This window comes from Calliopsis andreniformis, chromosome 5 (assembly GCF_051401765.1).
Source record: "Calliopsis andreniformis isolate RMS-2024a chromosome 5, iyCalAndr_principal, whole genome shotgun sequence".
Classification (NCBI taxonomy): Eukaryota; Metazoa; Arthropoda; class Insecta; order Hymenoptera; family Andrenidae; genus Calliopsis; species Calliopsis andreniformis.
In genome coordinates, this window is record NC_135066.1 from 27,332 (window position 1) to 48,658 (window position 21,327).

Genomic DNA, 21,327 nt, shown 5'->3' on the forward strand with positions numbered 1-21,327 from the left:
CGACACTTTCGCGAACGGTATTTCGTGACCTAACGATTGAGAAAGCTTCGACTGTTGAAAAAGTGATCGCGAAGAAGAGGATAAAGTTGGTGAAGTTGTAAACGCGCTACGTCACGGCGAAGACCAAACGTTTTCGATCGATTTCGTATATACGTATATTTCGCGTACGTGATTCGAAGTTCCGAATTCGAGGTCTCGTTTACTTTCCCTACATCGATTACCCGTCAAGCGTTTGTTATTCCGCTTTTCCGTGCTTACGAATTTCTCAGCGAGCATTGTTCGTCTATCTACTACATGCAGCGAATGAGCGACGCAAGAATACTGCGTCGCGCGTTACCGGTGTATCCACACGTACGTATACCTATTTGCTGCCTGCGAAGCGAGCAGTTGAGGTTCGTTAAAGCGACGAGTAGACATGGCACTGATCGAAACGGAATTCATTTTCGCTCCTCGACGAATACCTCGAGGTCTGGGTCCGGCAGTCGAAGGACTGGCGAGGGAAATTTTGCGACATCGACCTCGAGACGTTTACGCGTTTGCGGCGCGCCACTTTGAACGATTGATCGAATTACGAGAGAAAGGACGCGATACCGGCGATACTGTTTCGACGATTACGATGCAGGATTGTCAGTTGACGCGTGAAGGACATGATCGTGTTCTCGATTGGACAAGACGCGATCGCGATGATCAAGATCGTTCGAAAGGTTACGAGATACGCCTTCCGATCGGTGAAATCGGGGATTTCGTGGAAACGACGAAAAAAAGATCGAGCAAATTATCGAAGAAAAGAAGAAACGAAGAGACGAGAAACAGAAGCGGTTGGTCCGTTGATCGAACGGTTAAAGTGTTGAAAAGATACGAACGCGAGAACGACATTGAAAAGAGGAACGCCCAAATACCGGAGAAGACGGTCGATAAAGAGTTTCATGAATTTCAATGTCACGAGCAATATCTATCGCGACCTCTAAAAAATATTGCACAAGATCGATCTAATCGTTCTTCATCCGTGGGCGATATACTTGCGAAACCCGTAGAGTATCGGTTTCGAGAGAATCAAGATAAATTCTGTGCTCGTTTTCCAGTGCAATGCTCGGTAGTCGATACGTTTAAGAAAGAAGACGAATTCGAGAAAAACTATGGAGACGCGTGCGCTGTGAAACGACAGAGAAGCGCTGATCGGATCGAGAGAAGAAGCTGCGTACATGGAATCGCGAGTGAAGGTCGATGCGACGTCGATTTGAGAAAAAGTCGTTCTCTAGCGGACGACGGATCGGAAAGGAATGAATCGTCTGTCGTGGAAGTAGGGTCTGATAATTTTCGAAGTCGACGAGACCGACTGGATGGTTCGATGGGAAACGAAGAAACGCGAAAACGTGATCTCGAAACGATGGTTCGAGGTACGACGGATACTGTTGCTAAAAGTTTAAACGTACAGCCGAATAAAGAAGAACCGGCAAAGGAAAAAGAACCTCGACGCGGTGATTTCGTCGAGACGAACGTAATGGCCGTCGATCGAGAAGTCTCTCAAGACGCTCCGTCGGTTGGTCGATGCGATTGCTTGGAGAATTCGGTTCACCTACCGTTAGTCACCGTCAGACCGTCCTCCAACGGATATACGAGAACCGGTATGCGAAACGTAGACGCGTACGCGTACCCTAACGAACCGAACGACCGCGACAACGATGAACTGGTCTTACCGCCGATCGATTCGAGCGACGTATCGAAATCGGTCGAGAAAAAAGACAACGTGATATTACCGTCGCTGTCGAAGACGACGGAAATTCGCAGTACCGACCGACGAGTGACGACTTCTCATCAAGATCGAGACGTGAATATCGCAAACGCGAAACAAAGTCCGGAGTGTAAAGTGTTCTCGGAAACGCGGCATGCCGAGATTACGAATTACGATTCGGTCGACACGCGACGGCAAATTTTACGTTCGAACGCGACGTTAGACGGCAGCGAAGATGACGATACGACAGATGTCGAGTCTTTGAAACATCCTGGACGCGAACGGCAAACGGATGACGAAATGTCTGTCTTTTTGCGAACCGCTGTCCACGAACGACCTACCGACGAAACGGAAATGTTCGAGGATAGCTTAAATGTTACGCCCGATTCGGTTGAACTTATCCAGAGGTCCGATTTGTCGGAACGTTCGAGGGACGCTGACGATTTGTCCGATAATATGATCGACGGTCGAAGGAAGGAGGAGCATGATCGGGAAGAACTACGATCTCACCGATCGAACGAACTTAAGAACAAATTAATTGAAATAGAATTGGTCGAGAAAAGTATCGAAAATACGCTGTGCTCTTCCGAAACGGTCGTAAGATGTAATAACGATGAACCCGAGATACCGGCAACGGAAGCGAAAAGTTCAAGATTCGAAGAAACGAACGAAACGATTCGTCTTAACGACGAAGAGGAGGAAATGCGCTTACAGAGAAAACTATCCTCGTCACCGACGTCTCTCGATGGTTCCGTCGACGATCGAAATGGATCTTTCGAACTGAGAAAAAGCGAAGACAACGAGGACATCGTTGCGATCGAATTCGTCGAAACGCCGAAAACTTCCTCCGTTGGGTACACCGTTCGTGCCGATCTAACGAATATTCGAACAACGATGAATGAGCCTCTAAAAGATATCGACATCGATATCGATCTTTCTTGCTACGTGCTTACGGACGATTCTTCTTGTCGTATACCAGAATCCGTAACCACCGTAATTATACCGAACAGGACGCCTCGAAACGACGATGATAACACTCTCGACTCCGAGCGGGAATCTACCGAGAACGATTCTTATCGGTCGGCCGCTGGAAGAAGATGGCAACAGCTGGAAGAACAATTTCAATACGGCAAGGAATTTTTTGGGGAGCATGTAAGTCCGAGAACCAGCACTGAATATTCCACGAATATTGACTCCGATTTTCTAAATGGTATAAAGAATGCTACCGATCGAACGGCACTTCGTCGAGGTCTCCGAGACATTCAAGAGGAAGAGGAAATTGAAAAGGAAACGAGATGGGACAAGGATGAACGGTTTGCGTTAATATCCGATGATGTTGGAGTTGCGAGAAAAGAAAAGGTATTGGAAAGAACTGAAACGACTGACGAAAACACGAGCGCGGAACTAACTAAGAGTAACGCGATAAGTTCGAGCGGCCTGAATCGAAACGATTTTGACGATCATCGAACGATTTCCCCTTCGATCGCGAATACCGCTGACAGTGCTAGTACGGAATCGTGTGGAGAATCCGTAACTTGCCCGGAAAGCGAAGAGACTGAGCCAAAAACGGAAACGGCGATGCTTCGAGACAGCTCGCGCAATCGTTCCGATACGTCCGAACCTTTTGTGCCGGAATTGAATCTGGATTCTTTACGAGACGCGACGGTATCGTCCGCTTCCCTCGAAAGAAATGACTCCATAAATTGTGAAAGTCGATCGAACAAGGAAAATGACAACGATGTTACTTTTCGCGAAAGCGAGCAAATTACTTCTTCGTTCGATACCCTATCCTCAAAAACGAACGCAATAATCGATAAAGATTTGTCTTTGAAGAATGAATCGTTCCTAGAAGAACGGCGTCTCATCGAAAATGAAGAACGACTCGAAGAACGACTTATCATAGATTTTGAAGATGGCAAACGTATCGACGCGAGGTCCTGTAGGAGAAGTGAAGCAGAAGCTGCTGCTACTGCTATAGAAGAGGAAATCGCAAAAGAATTAATACGAAACATGACTCTTGAAACGTCGAAACTGATCGAAACGGACGATACCGATACGGATCGTGGAAATCGCACGACAGGTTTCGCTCTTACGATCGGTCCTTCGATCGGAAAGAACCCTCAACTACAACGAATGAGTAATAGTATGCGAGAAGAAGAAAAGATAGACGAAGTGGATGTTGACTGTTCGACGAATGGTAAAGAAATAGATTTCGAAAATGCTCGTTCGAGTTTCTCTGGAACGGTTCATGGAACAACGAATAAATTTTGTCATTTCGCAGAAGAAGCTGAAAATGCTAAGAACGTTTCCGATGATGAAAATATAGGAAACGAAACGCTGAATCAAGCTGTTGAAACGATTCGATTTCGTAAGTGTGTTTACGCGTGTAATAGCTATGTAAATTTGTAAATAGAACGTCGCGTATATCGTTAATATTGCGAATAATGAAACGTAATTTTCCCTCTGCAAGGTATGGAGAAGATCGTACTCGCCCAGCGATCCGAGGAAATTGATGAGTATCCGAAACGACGCGATTTTCCGATGGAAGCCTCGTACGTGACGTCACCTTCGAATCTAAAAAGCTACAAGGTGAATACCACCATTTACAAACTAATGACTCTTTTAAAGCGACTCGTCGTGCTTCTGTCGTCCTTTCGATAAGTTTAAAATATAAGTAAATGCCCGTTCTAACGTATAATAGAGAGAGAGAGAAAGCTTCTCACGTTGGGAGAAGAAATGGGCTGAACTGTGAAATGGAAGGTAACGTTAATCTCTCTCTCTCTCTCTCTCTCTCTCTCTCTCTCTCTCTCTCTCTCTCTCTCTCTCTCTCTCTCTCTCTCTCTCTCTCTCTCTCTCTCTCTCTCTCTCTCTCTAATTTCTATCTTTGCTTCTCAGGAACGCACGGGAAAATTCGAAATGTTGGAGGAAACAATGGTTGGAACATGGTTGAAGGATAGAGAACGAGACGTAGAAGCAAATCGAATAAACGCGTCACCGACGACGTGTACTAGTCTCGCGATCAGAGAAACTGGAGGATATGACGACCCTTTGCCGTTACCTACTTTCCAAATTTCACGAAACAAAGTATCGTTGAAATTCGGTCGTGCTTTGCCGAGTATCTGCGAAACTCCTAATCTCCAGTTTTCCCTCGAACCCGATCTACGGAGCTTCGATCTCGATTCTCCTAGACCGGGTGTTCTTTGCGTCGTTAACTTTCCCAAAAGTTTTTGCTTGATCGAAAACGAATTAACACACTGGCCCGAATCCTACGCCAGAAACGTTCTATTTTCTATCATTCAGGTAAAACATGCGTTAGAAAGAACCAACGCGTTAACTAACGATGCGACACATTTTCGCTTGCAATTAGAAGAAGATATTTTAAGTATCGATCCTGACGATCTTCGCGAACCACTTGCCCTGATCGACGACAAACCGAAATCCATTTTAATAGAAGAAATTTCGAATATCGACGAAAAAAGGCAGCAATCTTCGTCAAATTCGGGTCGCGAAAGATCATTTTCTTCTTCTTTCGATGATTCCGATTGTGAGACAGATTTTAAAAATACCGAACGCAATGAAAGGAACATACCGCGAAACGAATCCTCGATTTACGAGATTGTACGCACCAGCAGGTACGATTTACTCGCTGATCAGCTTCTGAATTCGCCTAGATTCGAAAATGATGACGACGCATCTAAGAAAGAGCGTAATGGGGAAACCAACTCTAAATAAAGGTATAAGAAATAGCGTCAAGAATAAAGGCAAAAACGAACAATTGAAATGTATATGTACAGATGAGGTCAAAGCGCTGGCAAATCAAAAAAGAAACTTGTGTAAATCATTACTTTTCATCGGACGAACCTGTTCGCGTCGCGAACTTTGATTACGTATGTACGTGCGTATGCGCGTAAGTATATGAGCATGTAAATAACCTTATTCGATTGTAAGCGATCGTTCGAAACTGAATTAGATTTCGTATACATATCTTTATATATATTTTCCTCTTCATCCTGCCCGCTACTAAACGGTTACGAAAACCCATGTCGTGCTTACGAACAATGGATATTCGACAAAAACAATAAAAGACGATAAAAATACATGTACGTACAAATGTTACCATTTCTTCGTTGACACGTGTAAATTCAACTTTCATCGAATATGTATCTTGAAAATCTTAAAAATCTAGGACTATAATATCGAGAATCGACATTATATTACTGCCAATTAGACGTACATAGTCCATACATCCATATATATATATCCTACTCTTAGTACATTCTAATCTTATTTTAAACTCGAAAATTGTTAACGTTGAGTGTGACGCGATAATGATAGTGTACCGAGCGAACGATTGAATATTGACAGAAACAGTGCATGTATATCGGATGATAGATCTATGTACAGTAGATACTTCCGTTTGGCGATGGTACGTATATACGTACGTACATACGAATATAGAGTATTACAATCATGACCAGTGGAAGTCATAATCGATAAACGCGTCAATGAAAATAGAATTAATGAAACGTGTATGCATGCGTGTCAGGCAAGCGTCGTATACATGCATACGTACATTAAACGCGTAACCATGGCTCTGCTGATGTTATCGATGCATACGCGTACGTGCGTGTGTACGTTTACGATAGAGTTATATAAAACTGTTAAACTTTACAGTTTTTTAACGATTTTTAACAATCATTTAACGAAATAATGATCGAACGAACTATTATCGGATTTGGAAGACGAATGCTCTTCAAACGTCTATCGCAGCAGGTAAGTGTAAACTATAGGGAGAGAAAACAAGTGAAAGCGATAAAAGTGGATAAAAATAAATTGAAATGATTCTTTTCAAAAAAAAAAAAAAAAAAAAAAAAACGAAACAGACGAAACGATATTACAGCAGATGTACAAGTAGCAACGATCAAATTTCCTCTACAGATGATACAGGTGAACCTAATTATTTCGGGATACACGCTAGATTTACAGATAAATTACACTTTATCGATAAAGAAAATTATGAACCACTACCAATATTTAGGATTTTACATTCACCCAAATATATAGGCTTACCTGCAGAATACAAGGTACAACAAATTAATATTCATAATGTACGTTTTGTAATTTCTTTTACTTAATTGATACATTTTTTTTCTTTTGTTTTGTTTATTTAAGTTAGATAATCAGACTTTGACTAGAATGTACCTTAAAATGATTACGCTAAATATTATGGATAAAATCCTGTACGAATCCCAAAGACAGGGACGCGTATCCTTTTATATGACCAATACTGGTGAAGAAGCGATTCAAATTGGCTCTGCTGCTGGTATCGCATTGGAAGATATGGTATACGCACAATATCGTGAAGCTGGTACAAACATCTCTAACTAATTATGACAAGTTTTCTCTAATGCTTTCTAATTAGATTGCGTCTGAAATCATTTTACAGGTGTCTTATTGTGGCGTGGTTACCCTATTGAAGAATTTATGAATCAGTGTTATGGTAATCGCAAAGACAATTCGAAGGGAAGGCAAATGCCTGTTCATTATGGATCGAAGAAATTGAATTTTGTTACTATTTCTTCTCCTTTAACGACACAATTACCCCAAGGTATAAGATGCTAACTTATATTATAGCAAAAAGAACAACGCAAACAGTATAAGTTTTGTCATTTTTGACAACGTTTCTCGTCGTGTAACGGTTAATAGCTCAAACGTTATGTTCAGCCGTAGGTACAGCGTACGCGTTCAAACGTTCTGGAACAAAGACATGTGTGGTAAGCTATTTTGGCGAAGGAGCTGCTAGCGAAGGGGATGCTCACGCAGCTTTTAACTTTGCTGCAACTCTAAAATGTCCGATCATCTTCGTGTGGTAGGATCTTTCATATACGCGTATCGTGTACAACAAGACATCGATATGACGAAGAACTATAAACTAATAATTATACAACATCGTTTCTATGTCTGAAGTCGGAATAACGGTTACGCTATTTCGACACCTTCTTCGGAACAATTTAAAGGCGATGGTATCGCTGCACGGGGTCCAGCTTATGGTATACGTACGATTCGTGTTGATGGCAATGACGTCCTCGCTATGTATTGCGCGACGAAGGCTGCTCGTGAATTTTGCATCGAAGAAGGGAAACCTGTCTTGATGGAAGCTATGACTTACCGGTATTAACAAAATCTCTCCGATACGTTAACTTTTCGAAACATTCAATCGTACATTCGTTTCCGTGTTGTACCTTAGGATTGGCCACCATAGCACTTCTGACGATAGCACTGTCTATCGATCGATCGACGAAATAACGACGTGGAATCGTTGTACGCCAATCGGAAGATTTCGAAACCATTTGGAATCTCTTAATCTTTGGAGCGAACAACAAGAGCGGGAGACTCGCAAATTGATCAAAGAATCTATTTTACTTGCGCTCACAAACGCGGAGAAGGAAATGAAGCCTTGTTGGAAAGAATTATTTACAGATGTGTATCGAAGTATGCCGAAACATATACGGTATGTTTCTGTAATTTGATCTAAATCTATTGCCACTCGACGTCGATCGAAGATTTTTAAATAATTCTAGATTTCTTTGATTTCAGAAAGCAAATGCGCTCGATGGAGAATCACGTTGCAGAGTTTCATGAACATTACCCAGTGAATCGTTTCAAGTTGGTTTAATGGTGTACTGTAACGACGATAACTATATTTATATCGTTCCTTATTTACGTAACGTATCTTTTTTGTATTATTTGATGATAAGTTTTATATACATGTACAATTTAAGAACTCATATTTTCAGCAATTTCTTTGTACTTTTCCATTCTGTATTCTTTCCTAGCTGCGTCTAGTAGCATGTTATGAAGCAGACTGTATTGACTTGGATTATACTGTTCTATGCTAGGATATACATTTCCTAAAAGCGAACACGTAGATGAATACGCCTATGAATTAATGTATATATATATATATATATATTAAAGTTTTGATGAAATATACCTTTCAGTTCCAAAACGGCTCTTTTGTACGGAGTTCCAGGATATATACTGGGTGCATTATGAAGTTTCGTAAACGAAGTTGTATAATGTTGGTATCTTGGTACAAGTACCTTAAAGAGTTTATGAATAAGCTGTTTTTCTAATATCCAAAAATTTGCAAGTTCCATCATCTCTTTATCTTCAGGTCCGTGTCGTAATGCTTCAGATATTAACTGCGAAAAAATAGAATATTATCGTGTCTGATTTAACGTAAAACACAGGATTCTAGGCTAAAGCAATTTCTAGGATACATACTCGTTCAACATAACCTCTTGTTTCGTCTGCCCTCGGATAATTCAATTCGAGTCTTTCGTATTTGATCAAAGCCGTTAGTGTTTTTTTAATTTTTTGACATCTTCCTTCTGGCCCAGCTGAATTTCTCAATTTTCGTGGGTTTGATCTAATATTGTATCTTAACTTCGAGACCAATTTTTCAGTGTTTGCTTGATTCATTTCCACTGATAGTCTTCTTTTTCTCTATATCATACTATGTCACGTTATGCTTACAATATTGTCGGATCAATTTAATTCTTCGTTCTTTGGAACAGTGTCCGTACAGTCTTTGGATGATAAGTACTTCGATTTCTCAAAATTCTGTATTTCAATTCTCAACCTCCCGTGAAGTAACTACGTACGTACGTACGTACGTACGGTATAGGAACCTGCATTGAATCTCAGAACTAGATATACAGGGAACAGAGTGGAGAATATAGGGAATTACGAACTCTAGAGTTTGACGGAGACTATAGCCTGTCGCGAATCAGACGGATTCGTTGTGTGCATGCATGCGTGCGTATGTATGTATGTACCAATATGTATATACACGCATCTTCTGCATACATCTAACTAAATCGATTCCAGGCACTGTCTTACGAATGCATCAGGCAATCTAATCTTAATCGATTTCAAACGTACCCACTTACATGTCATTTATTTCAGTTGCGTATCGTAATACTTTTTGATATTATCGTCGATTCGTTAAATTGTAATTATACGTACAATCTATATGAATTAGACCACTGGTCATAGATTCACGTTTCATACACACGTATATACATATACGTACGAACGTACAGCAATAAGTTCCTATCAAATTCATTTTTGTTTCGATAGCATATACCTAATCAACATTGCGTACAGAATGTCCTGCATCGAGTTTAAGAGTTAAAATTTAGACGACAAGCTTCGTTATCAAAAACGTTTATTATGTACACGCACACACAAACACATACCCGCGCACGCAACGCACACGCACACACGTATACAATTGCCTTCTTCGTATGCATACATACGTACGTACCATTAAATTATTTATACTTCGTAATGTACAATACAGTGTTGCTTCAAAATACTTTTAATAATTATTCTTCCTTCTGAATTTTGATCGTCGATAATGAGGCGTCCTTATTTTATTCTTTTCGTCGCAGTATACGTAACAACATGTAGCTCAACATATTAAAAATCATTATTAACAGATCAAAGATTATCTACGAAAATGTTTACTCCTCTGGTCGCTATTCGAGAGGTGTACATTTTGCAACGTAAAAGTTATCAGGTTGAAAATAATTTCGAACTTCGATACTTAGTAATACTTGAGAATTGAAATAAAAATTAGTTGACAATTACAAATTGACGTTAAACGAGCCGTGTTCCGATAATGTTATATTCTCTTGTCTAATGAAAGATATGCATTTAAATACACGGATAAACTTGTTACGTTCATTTTCGTTTGAAATATTTCTTTCTCCGATTCGCCGCGTTAAGCTTTGAAAACTCGGACCACTCGTACTACGTATTGTTTACATATCGGACATTCTGACATTTGCTTGCCACATTTAAGACAACAGGCCATATGTCCGCATTCCAAAATCACACATTCAACTGGATCGTCCCAACAAATTTTACATAAATTCTCATCCTGTGTTTCCATACCTGTAGCTAAGATTTACGTATTAAAAATATTTGTATGATAAATGAATATGAACTTTGCGATAAAGTAGATGCTGTATTACCTGCGTTTGATTGAGTATATTGTTCCCATAATCTGGATGCTCTATCTAATAATTCACATCTTTCTATGCAACCTTTATAGTCTACACGATTTATACTTAACAAATTCTTTAATTGCTTCACACTTAAATGTTCCAATTCTGATAATGTATTTATATCGGATAGTTTTACGATATCGGACCACTGTCATGGAAATGAGAACATTATGTTATAGGAATTTCACAAGTGTATACGTATGATCATAATTTTTATAATAAAAAATTGAAATCTGTAATTCTACGAATAGAAATGAAATGTAGATTTTAGTAGAATGAAATCTGAACGATTACGTACCACAGGAATTTCTGTAAATATATTAGAAGACTGTAAGGTAGAAATTTCTGCTTCCTCTGACAGCATAGGCTCTGAGCTTCCGTTTAAGCTACAATTAAACGAAGAGACCTCTTCGATATTACCATGACGAGTTCTCGTGGCACTGATATCTTGTCTTTCGTTCAGAGGTTCTCTATTACGTTCGTCTTTTCTTTCCGAACGATGAGCGACAGGAGAACCACGCCTGAAATTAGACAGCAATTGCACACTTTTATTACTTTGCTTATTTTATGGTTATAAATTGTAATCGCAAACGATTACGCTAAATCGCAAACGTGAAATCAATGATAATACTGCGCGTACTGTTAACGTTGTTCCTCAATTTCGAGAAGTAGATATTTCATCATGACAGTCTTACGTTAAGAATAATTCTACTTATTCGATAAACACAACGTACACATTCGATGTCCTTGTACCCTCTACGTTGTCTGTATTTGTGAAACTACTGTTACCATCGGCAAATATCAATAGCACTTTTATTAAGTCTTCTTTTTCTAGAATCGAGACGTAAGCATTAGTTCAAAGGTACATATCAGATTCGTCGCGTATATCTGTTGGAAATTGGAAAAAAAATAATTTCAAAAAGAATGCTTTCGTTATGACGTACGTACCGATACATCCTTTTATAGGTACCTCCTTGGCTAATAGGTATTGACGTAAATCTTTAGCACGCGTTTGTGTGATTTGACTTCGTATCAAAGGTCTTCGTGACAATATACTACAGCTTTCGCAACTTAGCATCTTGTCGAATCGTTTAATCACGCATTCGGAACAAAAATGTCTCAAACATTCCATACATTGTTTCTGAAAGGCCCGCGCAATACGGATAAAAGATGGTTTAAATTATCCCATTGAAAACAAAAATATGTGCACACTGTCTTACCTTACGAGTAAAAAGAGTGAACTTTACGTTACAAGCTTCGCAGGCCATCCCTTATGCTATGCGAATATACAGCGATAATGCAAACGTTTTTCGCCAAACGACAATTCGAAAGGTTAGGTTCATATGCATTCACGGGGACACAGAAATGTGCTACTTATAGGTTATAACGTTAATGCGAAAGATACATTAGAAAGAAGAACGGCTGAAAAATGTAACCCCAACATCGGATGCCCTTTAATCTTCTCAATCCTTTCCACTACCCGTTCCAAAAATTAGTATCGTGACTAAAAACAGAGGGGAATTCCCTAAGACTTTATTGAAGATGGCGTGTTTGAGAATCAAAGGTCAAGAGGGAATTAATGCAAAATCAGAACGTATTAAAAGTTGGCTAAAATTGGTGATTAAAATGTTACTCACTGCATCACTGATGGCTGAATCCTGTCGTGCGTGACAGTAGCCATATTCTGCCCATTGAAAATACTCGAGAACCGCATCCTCTATTGGAACAGTACTTTATACGTACGTATGTACGAATGTACAGCTACATATATATGAGTATGTATGTACATAAGTAAGTAAGTGTTTATAGGTATTCATCAATATACATTTCGCAAAATTAAAGGATCGCTATTTTTGGGTTGAAAAATTGTCGACCTTTGAGCAGCTGTAACGTTGCGAAAAAGAAACTTGGTTCCATGAAAGTGTACGTTGGCGGCACTTACAATGCTGACGACACATTTGCATACAATAATTTACCAAAACACTCGGAGGGTTTCCAGTTAAACTGATCATTCTGTGTACTGTATTATACAGCAAATACATATAGTTGGTACTGTTCAATTGCTTTTAATAAGGATGGAGCTATTATGATTGCAAAATCGTCGAAATTCTTTATTAACTATATAAATAATATAATATTATAATATTGTTCGAAGATTGACTTAGAGATGTACATGATTTGAATGGATGACGCTTCGAGCGTACATACATGACATACATATGGTGATAAATCACAGGGTACACGAATTGCCAGAGGTGAAGATCGCAAACATCGTCGGAGTATTTACTTGAACATCATATGTACATACATACATTATTAGTAAATCGAGAAATGATCCAAGTATCGTATCACGATTATTAACCGATAACTTGAGCAGCTCTACGAAATATCGTTTGCTAATTATGATGTAAATGATGATATCGATGAGTAAATTACTAGAAATAATATGGCGAGAAGAAATCGTAAGTACGTATGCCTGGGCGCGACATACACGCGTGTGTACAATACGTTACATAGCCCGCGTAGGCCAAGAAAGCGTAAAATGTGTATTTGGTCCTTCGTCATTGTTCTCGATGCGCCGTTCCCCTGCTTCGTTTCGAAAAAGAAGAAAAACTATACGTAATTCTTCTTCTGTTTGTTCCTCTCTCAGTAAAGAAAAAAGAATTTTCGAAATACGTACATATATACATATGCACTTAATCGTAAGTAGTGAATGTATCGCATTGTCGTGATATCTACACCTACATGAAAGGATGTATCGTGTGCTCTGCATTTTGAAGAAATTGAGTTCCTCCCTGCGTTTTCATCGATTCGATCGACGAGGTATGTCGTTCTTTTTCCTCGTTTACCTCAACTGATTGGGCAGTGACTGCGTTCTCGCGAAACGCATCTTTCCTGTACGTACAACGATAAATGACGCATTAACGCGATTATTTTTTCGGTTTTAGCCATTTGCACCTATCTATGAAAGTACTTACGTGTATCTATTCTCCAACGAACGAAACAACGATTTTGGACAATCCTTGAAATAAGGCCAACATTCGCCATGAAACTTCCCTCTTTTTTCAGCTTCAACGTAATCCTTTAAGAGGCTTGAAAATGGTGATTTACTAGCCCTAAAAGAAGATTACGCGCATAGTAGTAGATTATGGAAGGAAAAGACATAAACAAGGTAAACGCAAAGAATATAGAGAAAAACATACGTAAAGAAAAGTTTAAGCATTTCTCCGATTAGGCCAAAATTGCTCAGAGGATGTCCTTGCACTTCGCATATCGCTCTTAATAGACAGGCTCTTCCATTCAAACCAAGATTGGTGAGCATATCTTCGGCGGTGCCATACAACAGAGCTCTTTCACCCCCGTAAAATGCGTTTGTAGGCAAATTTGCGATCGTATCCCTCTTACTGAGTTCTCGTTTTACAAACGCCGCAATAAACTCTGCTGTGGTCGAATCTTGACCTCTCGCGGTAGTTTCAAATGCCGATGGCAATGCGCCGTAAGGATTCTCGTTGTCGGTAAGACCAAGTTTGTCGAAATCAACTGTGACCGGAAGACAAAAAAATAGGTGAGCGAATGAGAACAGTAATTGTTTTTTCGATGCAAAAAAATAGATGTCGAAACGAGCAATAATGGTACATAGATAATATTTTCAAGTATGTATACCTACTTGTGAAAGGGAGACTGATCGTCATGTTACTGAGGAAACCATAAGGTGGATATCTGACGAAGGGTAACGCTAACGTAGGAGTTATCGTCATTATCGTGCCCGGAGGTAAAGCTATCCGACCATCGTTAGTTATCCAAAATAATCTCTTCTGTCGATGATGAGAATATTTCGAGTAGGAATGTTCGTTTGCGCCGCTTTCCACGTTCGACGATTTCAGGAACAAAATTAGTCCGAGTAATGCCATCGTGCTCTTTCTTTTTTCCATGACTTCTCTTCTCCGTTGATATTTACGGAGAAGTAGTTAAGGGCAGACGGTACCGAACGATCGATGTAATAGGGTACCTATTCGAAAGAAAGAGTACCTATATAGGTATCTAATACTTCTTACCTATCACTTGTTCTTTCTTTCCTTCTTTTCCTTTGTGAAACGTTAATTGGAAACGCAAGAAGGACGAGTAAGGAATTGACGGGTCAATGCATGCGTTTTATTGATATCTCTAGGAAATGCGGGACAACACGAAAGCGGGTTAATAAACGTAGTAGGTACCATATGAAGGATCGCGAATTAAGAAAATTCCCGTTAGGCGTAGAGCATCAATTTATGCATAACATGTACATCGAGACGTTGATGCAAGTCGCTTGAAGAGATTTTGTCGAGCATCGCCTACTACCTACTTCTCATGTACGTTCCTACGCTATGTATGCGTGTATATGTATATATGTGTATAAATAAGTAGGCACGTAAAAAACACGACGAAACCTGTGGAATATGTTTAATTTTGGACATTCTAATGGATTTGAAGTTAATTCTTACATTTCCATGAATAATATCACCGCGATGTGCTTGCATCGCTTTCGGTTGTGTTCATACTTTTCGTTATTAGAACGCGTTTTTGATCGCCGCCAGTGACGAAAAATTAAAGCGGAACGAAAAACTGGGTCGATCGACTGATTCAAACGTGGAATACAAATGAACCCGTGTAAGTATGTATAGCGTTGTCGACATTCCTTAATCAAGAACGATCCGTGCATCGAAATCGGTGACGAACGAGACCTGTGTGATCAATTGAGTCTTAAATCGAATCGACCGGACATCGTTCTCGGTCTCGTACATTTTTCATTCGAACCGTTAGTAGGCCCTACCGTGAAACGGGGTCGTGAATACAAGATTGAGCGATAAATTTTTCTCCTATAGGTATTCTTCTATTCTTATACATATTCTTTTCTTTCTTCCCCTCATTTTCTTGTTAAGTGTCAATGCATTTTGTTGTCCAACTTCTACGTGCTCTTTCCCTTCCAAGATCGCTCCCTTGCGAACAGAACACCTCCACGCGCCTATGTCTCGCAACGAACACCCCTTTCTTGTCGTCGATCATGTTTGTCGATTGAAACGATATCGTTTCAGATACAGTTCGAACAACATTGATTGTAATATTACAAATCTCATCGCTTGATATGAATGAACGATACGTACTAGATTAGGAGTACTTATCGTTGATCGTTGCTAGGAAAATCATATACTACGAATTGATTGAAATTGTAAATCGGTAATAATTTTGTATCGTGCATTCATCGATTTCTCGTCGTGCTTAAGTTTCGTTGAGATGAAAGAAACAAAATGTGCAGATCTTACCTGGGAGAGAAGTAAAAGGTACGCGTACTTTGTTATGAATTTTGTAACGTTATTTGAGTCGGAGAGTTGCGAATAAAAGTTCAAAGGTAAATAGAATCAAGATTGCTGTACATACCAGATATATATGTATGTATGTATGTATGTATGTGTACCACGAAAGTTAAACGAGCTTTAGTCCAGGACTCGATTTCGAAAACCAGTCGTGAGGGACCAACTTGTTTTACACCTCTGTTTACGAAGTAATGTTAACTGATTTGATGAAATGTTAGATTTGAAAAGAACTCGTAAGATAAATAAATCATATCCCTTTTGCTATGGGTTCTTTCAACTTGTAAGCTATAGTAAATACTAATACTGGCGAACTAACAATGAAAAAACTAAAGAGATACAAATTGAATAACGTTCTTGTTAAATGCAAATTCTTCGTATACATGTATAAAATATACGTATACATGTATATATACAACCAAAATGGATATACGTAGATACAGTTACGCTGTGATGTAGCTTCGAACGAACAACGATATAAATTGAAGTTACTCGATAAAGACGAAATTGATCGAAGGTTGCACGATTAACGTAGATATACGTAACACATATGCTATTTTTCTATCGTGTGATCGTACGTACCCCATAAACGATCAACGAAAAGCTGTAAGAAACCGATAAAGTAAGATGAAAAGTACGTGTATGTATGTGTGCGCATATGAAGTAGAGAGGAAAAATGTACTTAAAAGAAAGAGAATGATGTTGCAAGATGAAACTACAAGCAATGAAGAACAGTGAGAATAGATGATTGCACGCGTAAGTACCTTCAATTTGTCGTAAGTAGTTACGTTGTTAGTAGTTACGCAGAAACGTTAGCGCCAGAGAGAACGGTCGTTGTACTATAAGTGGGCTAATTTTGATGCACGCTGATTAACAGGGCTATGGCATAATTGCACCCACCAGTCAAGAAACAGGCGTCGTTAGAAATAAAATCCGATAGAATCGGATGCTTTGTTTCTCTTCGTTTTCCTTCTTCCGATGGGTTCACGTGTTCCTTTCCTTCCGACTGGCAATAATTATGAGTAAAGGTCGGGTATTTACAACCGATTAATTTAACAGTTGTGTTTCACGAACGAGTAATATTCAGTTTATGTTCCCAATATACGTTTGTCGTACATACGTATATATCTATATAGTAATAGAAGACGAACGCGTAGTTTACGTATACGCTTCTCCGTGTCGTATCCCCTGTGTCTAGCGTAGCGTAATTCGTAGCGTAATTTGACACATGTGCACGCGCGTATAGCGCGTATAAACCGTCAGTCGTCACCCTCAGTTTATCGGGCCAATAGTTCGTTCGCGTACCTTGCGTAGGGTATTATATAGTATTTCGCACTTCGCGATGACTCGCGCGTTCGAGTATCACGGAAGGCTGACTGACTCTCTCTGTGCTGCTGCTCTGTCCTCTCTGCCTCGAACTGACCAGCCGCGGCCCGTGGCCCAACGTTCCTCGTTTCACGAGCAACGCTATTCTCCGTTACGTTGCTTCCCACTCACGCGTATTCGTTTCTTACTTTTCACTTACATTTCTGTCAATTTAAGTAATACTGACGAGAAACAAGTCCTCATCCCCATCCATCGTTTCTTCATTTCTTCCTTCCTCCCTCTCTCTTTATTCACAATTCCCCTTTTTACGATTTAGTTTCCTTCGAACGCTTTTTATGTTCGAAGGAACGAAACAAGTAGCTTTGATGAAAAGACTAAAAGAACAACGAAAATAATGAAATGCATCCGTTGATAATAAATTCCACAACGTACTTTATTGTAAATCTGCGAATCGAACGATACAATATTATTATACTAAACTCTAAATACGCCTTTTATAGCGTTTTCCTATGGCACACCTAACTGCGGTTCAACTTAAAAGTATTTAACTTTAATCGAATGCTGGCTCGTTTGTTTTGGCTCGAAAGCAATAGCTTTTCGATTCAAATGTTTCTATGGTGTTTTCAATATGCTTTTCTTTGTTCGTTTTTTCCTTGTTTTTTCTTAAACAATCTCGGTTATAACGCTTCAATCGATAAATCTCGAGTATGTATAAAGAATGTTAGGAAGAAGCGTTCAACAATTTAAAAGTGTCCTTGTTATTACGCTATTGAATTTAACACAACTACTGACGCGTAAAAATGATTATTTAGTTCCATAGAATTGATCCAAAGGATTTTTATTTCACGCTGCGTTAGATACTGTTACTTACCTCCAACATTATCGAATCAATTTAATGGTACCAATACGTGTTTAAACTCTTGAATTCTTCTTCTTAACATCCTACACGTTATACATACGTACATATACTTTCTTTGATTTCTATTTGCGAGACTGCATACAGCTAATTCACGAAATCGTATTATGACAAATATTGTTTAATTTAATTACGCGTTCACTAAAAATTTAGCGTTTAAAAAGTCGATACCCTTCGATACTTAATGAACGGTAAAAAAAAAAAGAGAAAAAATGAACCGACAAATGTCTGTCTGTTTACGTTTACTCTCCCCCTATCCTCAACCCTTTAGTCACCTTCACCCCGTCTACACGCGCGATACACGCATACATCCACGCACAACACATTTCCAGTTTCTCTTTTTCTCGTAATAAATGCTGATTCGAAGAAACAACGGTTTTTCTTCACGGGGGAGATGATGCTTCCGATTCACGATAGAGACTATGTCTGCGATCTATCTCGATACACTGCGATAATGTTCACTCAAAATCATCCATCTAACTTTTGGATACCATGTATTGTTGAGACAATGTAGCATTCGGCCCGATACAATCTATCCGCCATTATTTTTAAACGGAAAAAGAGAAACATTAGTGAAGGTAAGAATGCGATATGCTTCCTTGTTTTCTTTCACTTTTTTCATAAATGTTCTCGAAAATAGTAAATAGATACGTTCTAGAAATAATTCGACGAATTCGGCGAACGTTTAGACGTTAGTTGTTATCATTAGATATTATGAACTGATACGCGTTAAGAACGTACAAACAAGCAAGGCACATTTATTGCTTCTCATAGCTTTGCGTCCCAACGTTAGCGATTAGCGATTGACGCCTTCCCCTTCCTTATGCATGCGCTCATCAATTCCATTCTCTTCTTTCCTTCGTCTCTCTGATAGTGCGAACTTTAAATTATGTAGGAACTCTGAATTATTCGATGCCTCTCGTTACGGACAAGTTATGTTCAGAAGTATGATGTCTGGCGTCCAGTCGTCCGTGGTACGAGGTCTATATCATCTTTCGCCTTTTCGCTCTCAGAGAACGTAGGTATGCAGGCAAGAGAATGCAAAACTCGTTTATAGAGCAGACGATTTGGACACATTGAAAGTTTAAAATCGTATAACTGCGACGACTCGACCGTGGCACATCTCTTTCCGTGCTCTTCTTTTACATACGATATATGTACGTCTACTTATGTACATATATTTCTAGTTATGTTTTTTCGTCTCAGCGTTTTCGCCGTTTCCGTCTTCGTCATCATTCTTATCATTATTCACGCGTCTCGTTCTTCGTACGATCGAGAGGTCCTGTTGATCGAAAAAGCTTTCTTCTGTGTTGGTTCTTTTCAGTCAAAGAGATATCTATTCTTAACCTAATACAAATTATTCCCTTAACAGTTCTTAGGGAAACAATTTTATGACCACGAAGATTAATATTGCGATTTAAAAATACATTTGAATCATATTTTGTACATTAAAGACCCTTGTTTCGTTTGAACACGGTTCAAATCTAGTTCATGCATCGATGCGCATACATTGTAGCACAGAGAGAGAGAGATTCGCGGTTGACGAACACTCGCTAGCACATACGTACGCATCGATCCACGCTCGCGTCTGCATTCACACTTTTACGGTATACGTAACAAGGAACGCGGTAATATACTTTTTGTAGGCACGATTTTCCAAACCCTTTCCTCTTTCTTTTCTTTTTTTCTTTCTATTACTCTTACGCTCCACCCCCCTTATTCTTCATCTTTTCCTCTTCCTCTTCTTTTCTTTCACCACCTCCACCACCTCCACCACGTCTACTTCTATCATCTTCATTGCCGTTTCTTTTCTCCCCTTTGCTTTCCTCTCAATAAATTCCTTGTAATCGCTTAGTTACACAACAAACAGATCTACTCCTAACTAAATCTTTGTCGAAGTGGACTTACCTATTCAAATTGATTTAAACAACTTAATTATCGATATAACTAACAGTTAAGTCTTTGGCGTTTGTACCAATGATTCTTCTATATACGATCCATACTTTACGAGGATGATCCTTAACGAATCTCTCACGATTCAAACTCGTATGTAAGATGTACAATCGATCATCGAGGTGGTTATAAAATAGAAGTTTATGCACACGCACTTATAACCTATTATAATATATCTCTTCTGGATAGACATGCGCACGCTTACGTTACACTTCGCTTCACGTTCGCAATATAATTAACAAACAAACGGTTTATGTGTCCCGTATATGGTGTTTCTTACAAAAAGTTTCGCTTCTTTTGAAAAGAATACTATCAATCAATACACGCTTAATTAACGGTTAAATAGTATATATCAGTTCGACATCACTGTACTACTGTTTGAGGGAGGAAAGGGAGGGGTGCATCAGTCGTTTGCGAATATGTCGAGAAGATGACCGAATCTCTTTTCGAACAGTCTTATTCAATTAAACTAAATGCGGAGATAAACGTAACTGCTATTAATTAATGCATAATGTTTTTAATAATAACAATAATCAGAAAAAGCTAAAAACAATACGCGCAAAGTAGCGTACTTCTCGTTCTAAGTACTATATAGCCTCGAAACATGAAAGAAAAACACACGTAATCGTTAACGTCATGCAATCAACCGCCAGTCTCGGCGAAAAGAAAAAAGAACGAAATAGTAATAGTGGTAATAATCATAATAGTAGTAGTAATAATAGTAAATAATGATAATAATAGAAGTAATCATAATAATAGTAGTAAGCAATGGCAATAATAATAATAATAATAGTAGTAGTAGTAGCAGCAGTAGCAGTAGTAGTAGCAGTAGTAGTAGTAGCAGCAGTAGTAGCAGTAGCAGCAGTAGTAGCAGTAGCAGCAGCAGTAGCAGTAGCAGTAGCAGTAGCAGTAGCAGTAGCAGTAGCAGTAGTAGTAGTGGTAGTAGTAGTAGTAGCAGTAGCAGTAGCAGTAGTA

The 21,327-nt window shown here is 39.2% G+C and overlaps 5 protein-coding genes across 8 annotated transcripts; 2 read left to right on the top strand and 3 right to left on the bottom strand.

Annotated features, from left to right (window-relative positions):
* The first annotated feature begins 351 nt into the window (after positions 1-351).
* Positions 352-5,613, top strand: LOC143179873 (uncharacterized). The gene is made up of 3 exons (XM_076379284.1): positions 352-4,100; positions 4,203-4,321; positions 4,628-5,613. Exons 1-3 carry the CDS (start codon positions 416-418, stop codon positions 5,462-5,464), a joined length of 4,641 nt encoding a protein of 1,546 aa, XP_076235399.1. The 5' UTR covers positions 352-415; the 3' UTR covers positions 5,465-5,613.
* Positions 5,614-6,570: 957 nt separating this feature from the next.
* Positions 6,571-8,455, top strand: Bckdha (Branched chain keto acid dehydrogenase E1 subunit alpha). The gene is made up of 7 exons (XM_076379278.1): positions 6,571-6,816; positions 6,905-7,100; positions 7,179-7,340; positions 7,457-7,601; positions 7,700-7,903; positions 7,980-8,243; positions 8,330-8,455. The coding sequence occupies exons 1-7, from the start codon at positions 6,571-6,573 to the stop codon at positions 8,406-8,408; spliced, it is 1,296 nt and encodes a 431-aa protein (XP_076235393.1). The 3' UTR covers positions 8,409-8,455.
* Positions 8,390-9,537, bottom strand: Mrpl17 (mitochondrial ribosomal protein L17). Its single transcript, XM_076379283.1, has 3 exons — positions 9,020-9,537; positions 8,727-8,937; positions 8,390-8,643 (listed from the first exon to the last, which is right to left on the bottom strand). The coding sequence occupies exons 1-3, from the start codon at positions 9,215-9,217 to the stop codon at positions 8,510-8,512; spliced, it is 543 nt and encodes a 180-aa protein (XP_076235398.1). The 5' UTR covers positions 9,218-9,537; the 3' UTR covers positions 8,390-8,509.
* Positions 9,538-9,676: 139 nt separating this feature from the next.
* Positions 9,677-12,571, bottom strand: LOC143179871 (E3 ubiquitin-protein ligase RNF34). Of its 3 annotated transcripts, none has more exons than XM_076379282.1 (7): positions 12,447-12,571; positions 12,030-12,313; positions 11,758-11,950; positions 11,544-11,640; positions 11,108-11,330; positions 10,777-10,957; positions 9,677-10,696 (listed from the first exon to the last, which is right to left on the bottom strand). In XM_076379282.1, exons 2-7 carry the CDS (start codon positions 12,075-12,077, stop codon positions 10,524-10,526), a joined length of 915 nt encoding a protein of 304 aa, XP_076235397.1. In that variant the 5' UTR covers positions 12,078-12,313; positions 12,447-12,571; the 3' UTR covers positions 9,677-10,523. The 3 variants fall into 3 exon arrangements, with proteins under 3 accessions (XP_076235397.1, XP_076235395.1, XP_076235396.1); XM_076379280.1 differs by having other exon boundaries at positions 9,677-10,702; positions 12,447-12,570; XM_076379281.1 differs by lacking the exon at positions 12,447-12,571 and having other exon boundaries at positions 9,677-10,702; positions 12,030-12,331.
* A 719-nt stretch (positions 12,572-13,290) lies between these two features.
* LOC143179164 (uncharacterized) lies at positions 13,291-17,304 on the bottom strand. Of its 2 annotated transcripts, XR_013001904.1 has the most exons (6): positions 17,058-17,304; positions 14,477-14,818; positions 14,013-14,349; positions 13,788-13,925; positions 13,490-13,704; positions 13,291-13,398 (listed from the first exon to the last, which is right to left on the bottom strand). XR_013001904.1 is itself a non-coding variant. In XM_076378260.1 (5 exons), exons 2-5 carry the CDS (start codon positions 14,739-14,741, stop codon positions 13,551-13,553), a joined length of 894 nt encoding a protein of 297 aa, XP_076234375.1. In that variant the 5' UTR covers positions 14,742-14,818; positions 17,058-17,304; the 3' UTR covers positions 13,454-13,550. The 2 variants fall into 2 exon arrangements, 1 of the variants encoding a protein (XP_076234375.1); XM_076378260.1 differs by lacking the exon at positions 13,291-13,398 and having other exon boundaries at positions 13,454-13,704.
* Positions 17,305-21,327: the final 4,023 nt, after the last annotated feature.

Bases quoted from the DNA above. Each gene is read 5' to 3' on its own strand.
- Bckdha (XM_076379278.1), top strand. From the start codon at position 6,571: ATGATTCTTTTCAAAAAAAAAAAAAAAAAAAAAAAAACGAAACAGACG. The intron at 7,101-7,178 runs GTACAAACATCT...ATCATTTTACAG, and splicing joins CGCACAATATCGTGAAGCTG to GTGTCTTATTGTGGCGTGGT. The intron at 7,904-7,979 runs GTATTAACAAAA...GTTGTACCTTAG, and splicing joins ATGGAAGCTATGACTTACCG to GATTGGCCACCATAGCACTT.
- Mrpl17 (XM_076379283.1), bottom strand. From the start codon at position 9,217: ATGAATCAAGCAAACACTGAAAAATTGGTCTCGAAGTTAAGATACAAT. The intron at 8,938-9,019 runs GTATGTATCCTA...ATTTTTTCGCAG, and splicing joins CAAGAGGTTATGTTGAACGA to TTAATATCTGAAGCATTACG. The intron at 8,644-8,726 runs GTATATTTCATC...GTTCGCTTTTAG, and splicing joins AGCCGTTTTGGAACTGAAAG to GAAATGTATATCCTAGCATA.
- LOC143179164 (XM_076378260.1), bottom strand. From the start codon at position 14,741: ATGGAAAAAAGAAAGAGCACGATGGCATTACTCGGACTAATTTTGTTC. The intron at 13,926-14,012 runs GTATGTTTTTCT...ATCTTCTTTTAG, and splicing joins ATGCTTAAACTTTTCTTTAC to GGCTAGTAAATCACCATTTT. The intron at 13,705-13,787 runs GTAAGTACTTTC...TTGTACGTACAG, and splicing joins TCGTTGGAGAATAGATACAC to GAAAGATGCGTTTCGCGAGA.
- LOC143179871 (XM_076379280.1), bottom strand. From the start codon at position 12,077: ATGGCCTGCGAAGCTTGTAACGTAAAGTTCACTCTTTTTACTCGTAAG. The intron at 11,331-11,543 runs GTACGTTGTGTT...GTCTAATTTCAG, and splicing joins GGTACAAGGACATCGAATGT to GCGTGGTTCTCCTGTCGCTC. The intron at 10,958-11,107 runs GTACGTAATCGT...TTTCCATGACAG, and splicing joins TATTTACAGAAATTCCTGTG to TGGTCCGATATCGTAAAACT.
- LOC143179873 (XM_076379284.1), top strand. From the start codon at position 416: ATGGCACTGATCGAAACGGAATTCATTTTCGCTCCTCGACGAATACCT. The intron at 4,101-4,202 runs GTAAGTGTGTTT...TCCCTCTGCAAG, and splicing joins TGTTGAAACGATTCGATTTC to GTATGGAGAAGATCGTACTC. The intron at 4,322-4,627 runs GTGAATACCACC...TTTGCTTCTCAG, and splicing joins CGAATCTAAAAAGCTACAAG to GAACGCACGGGAAAATTCGA.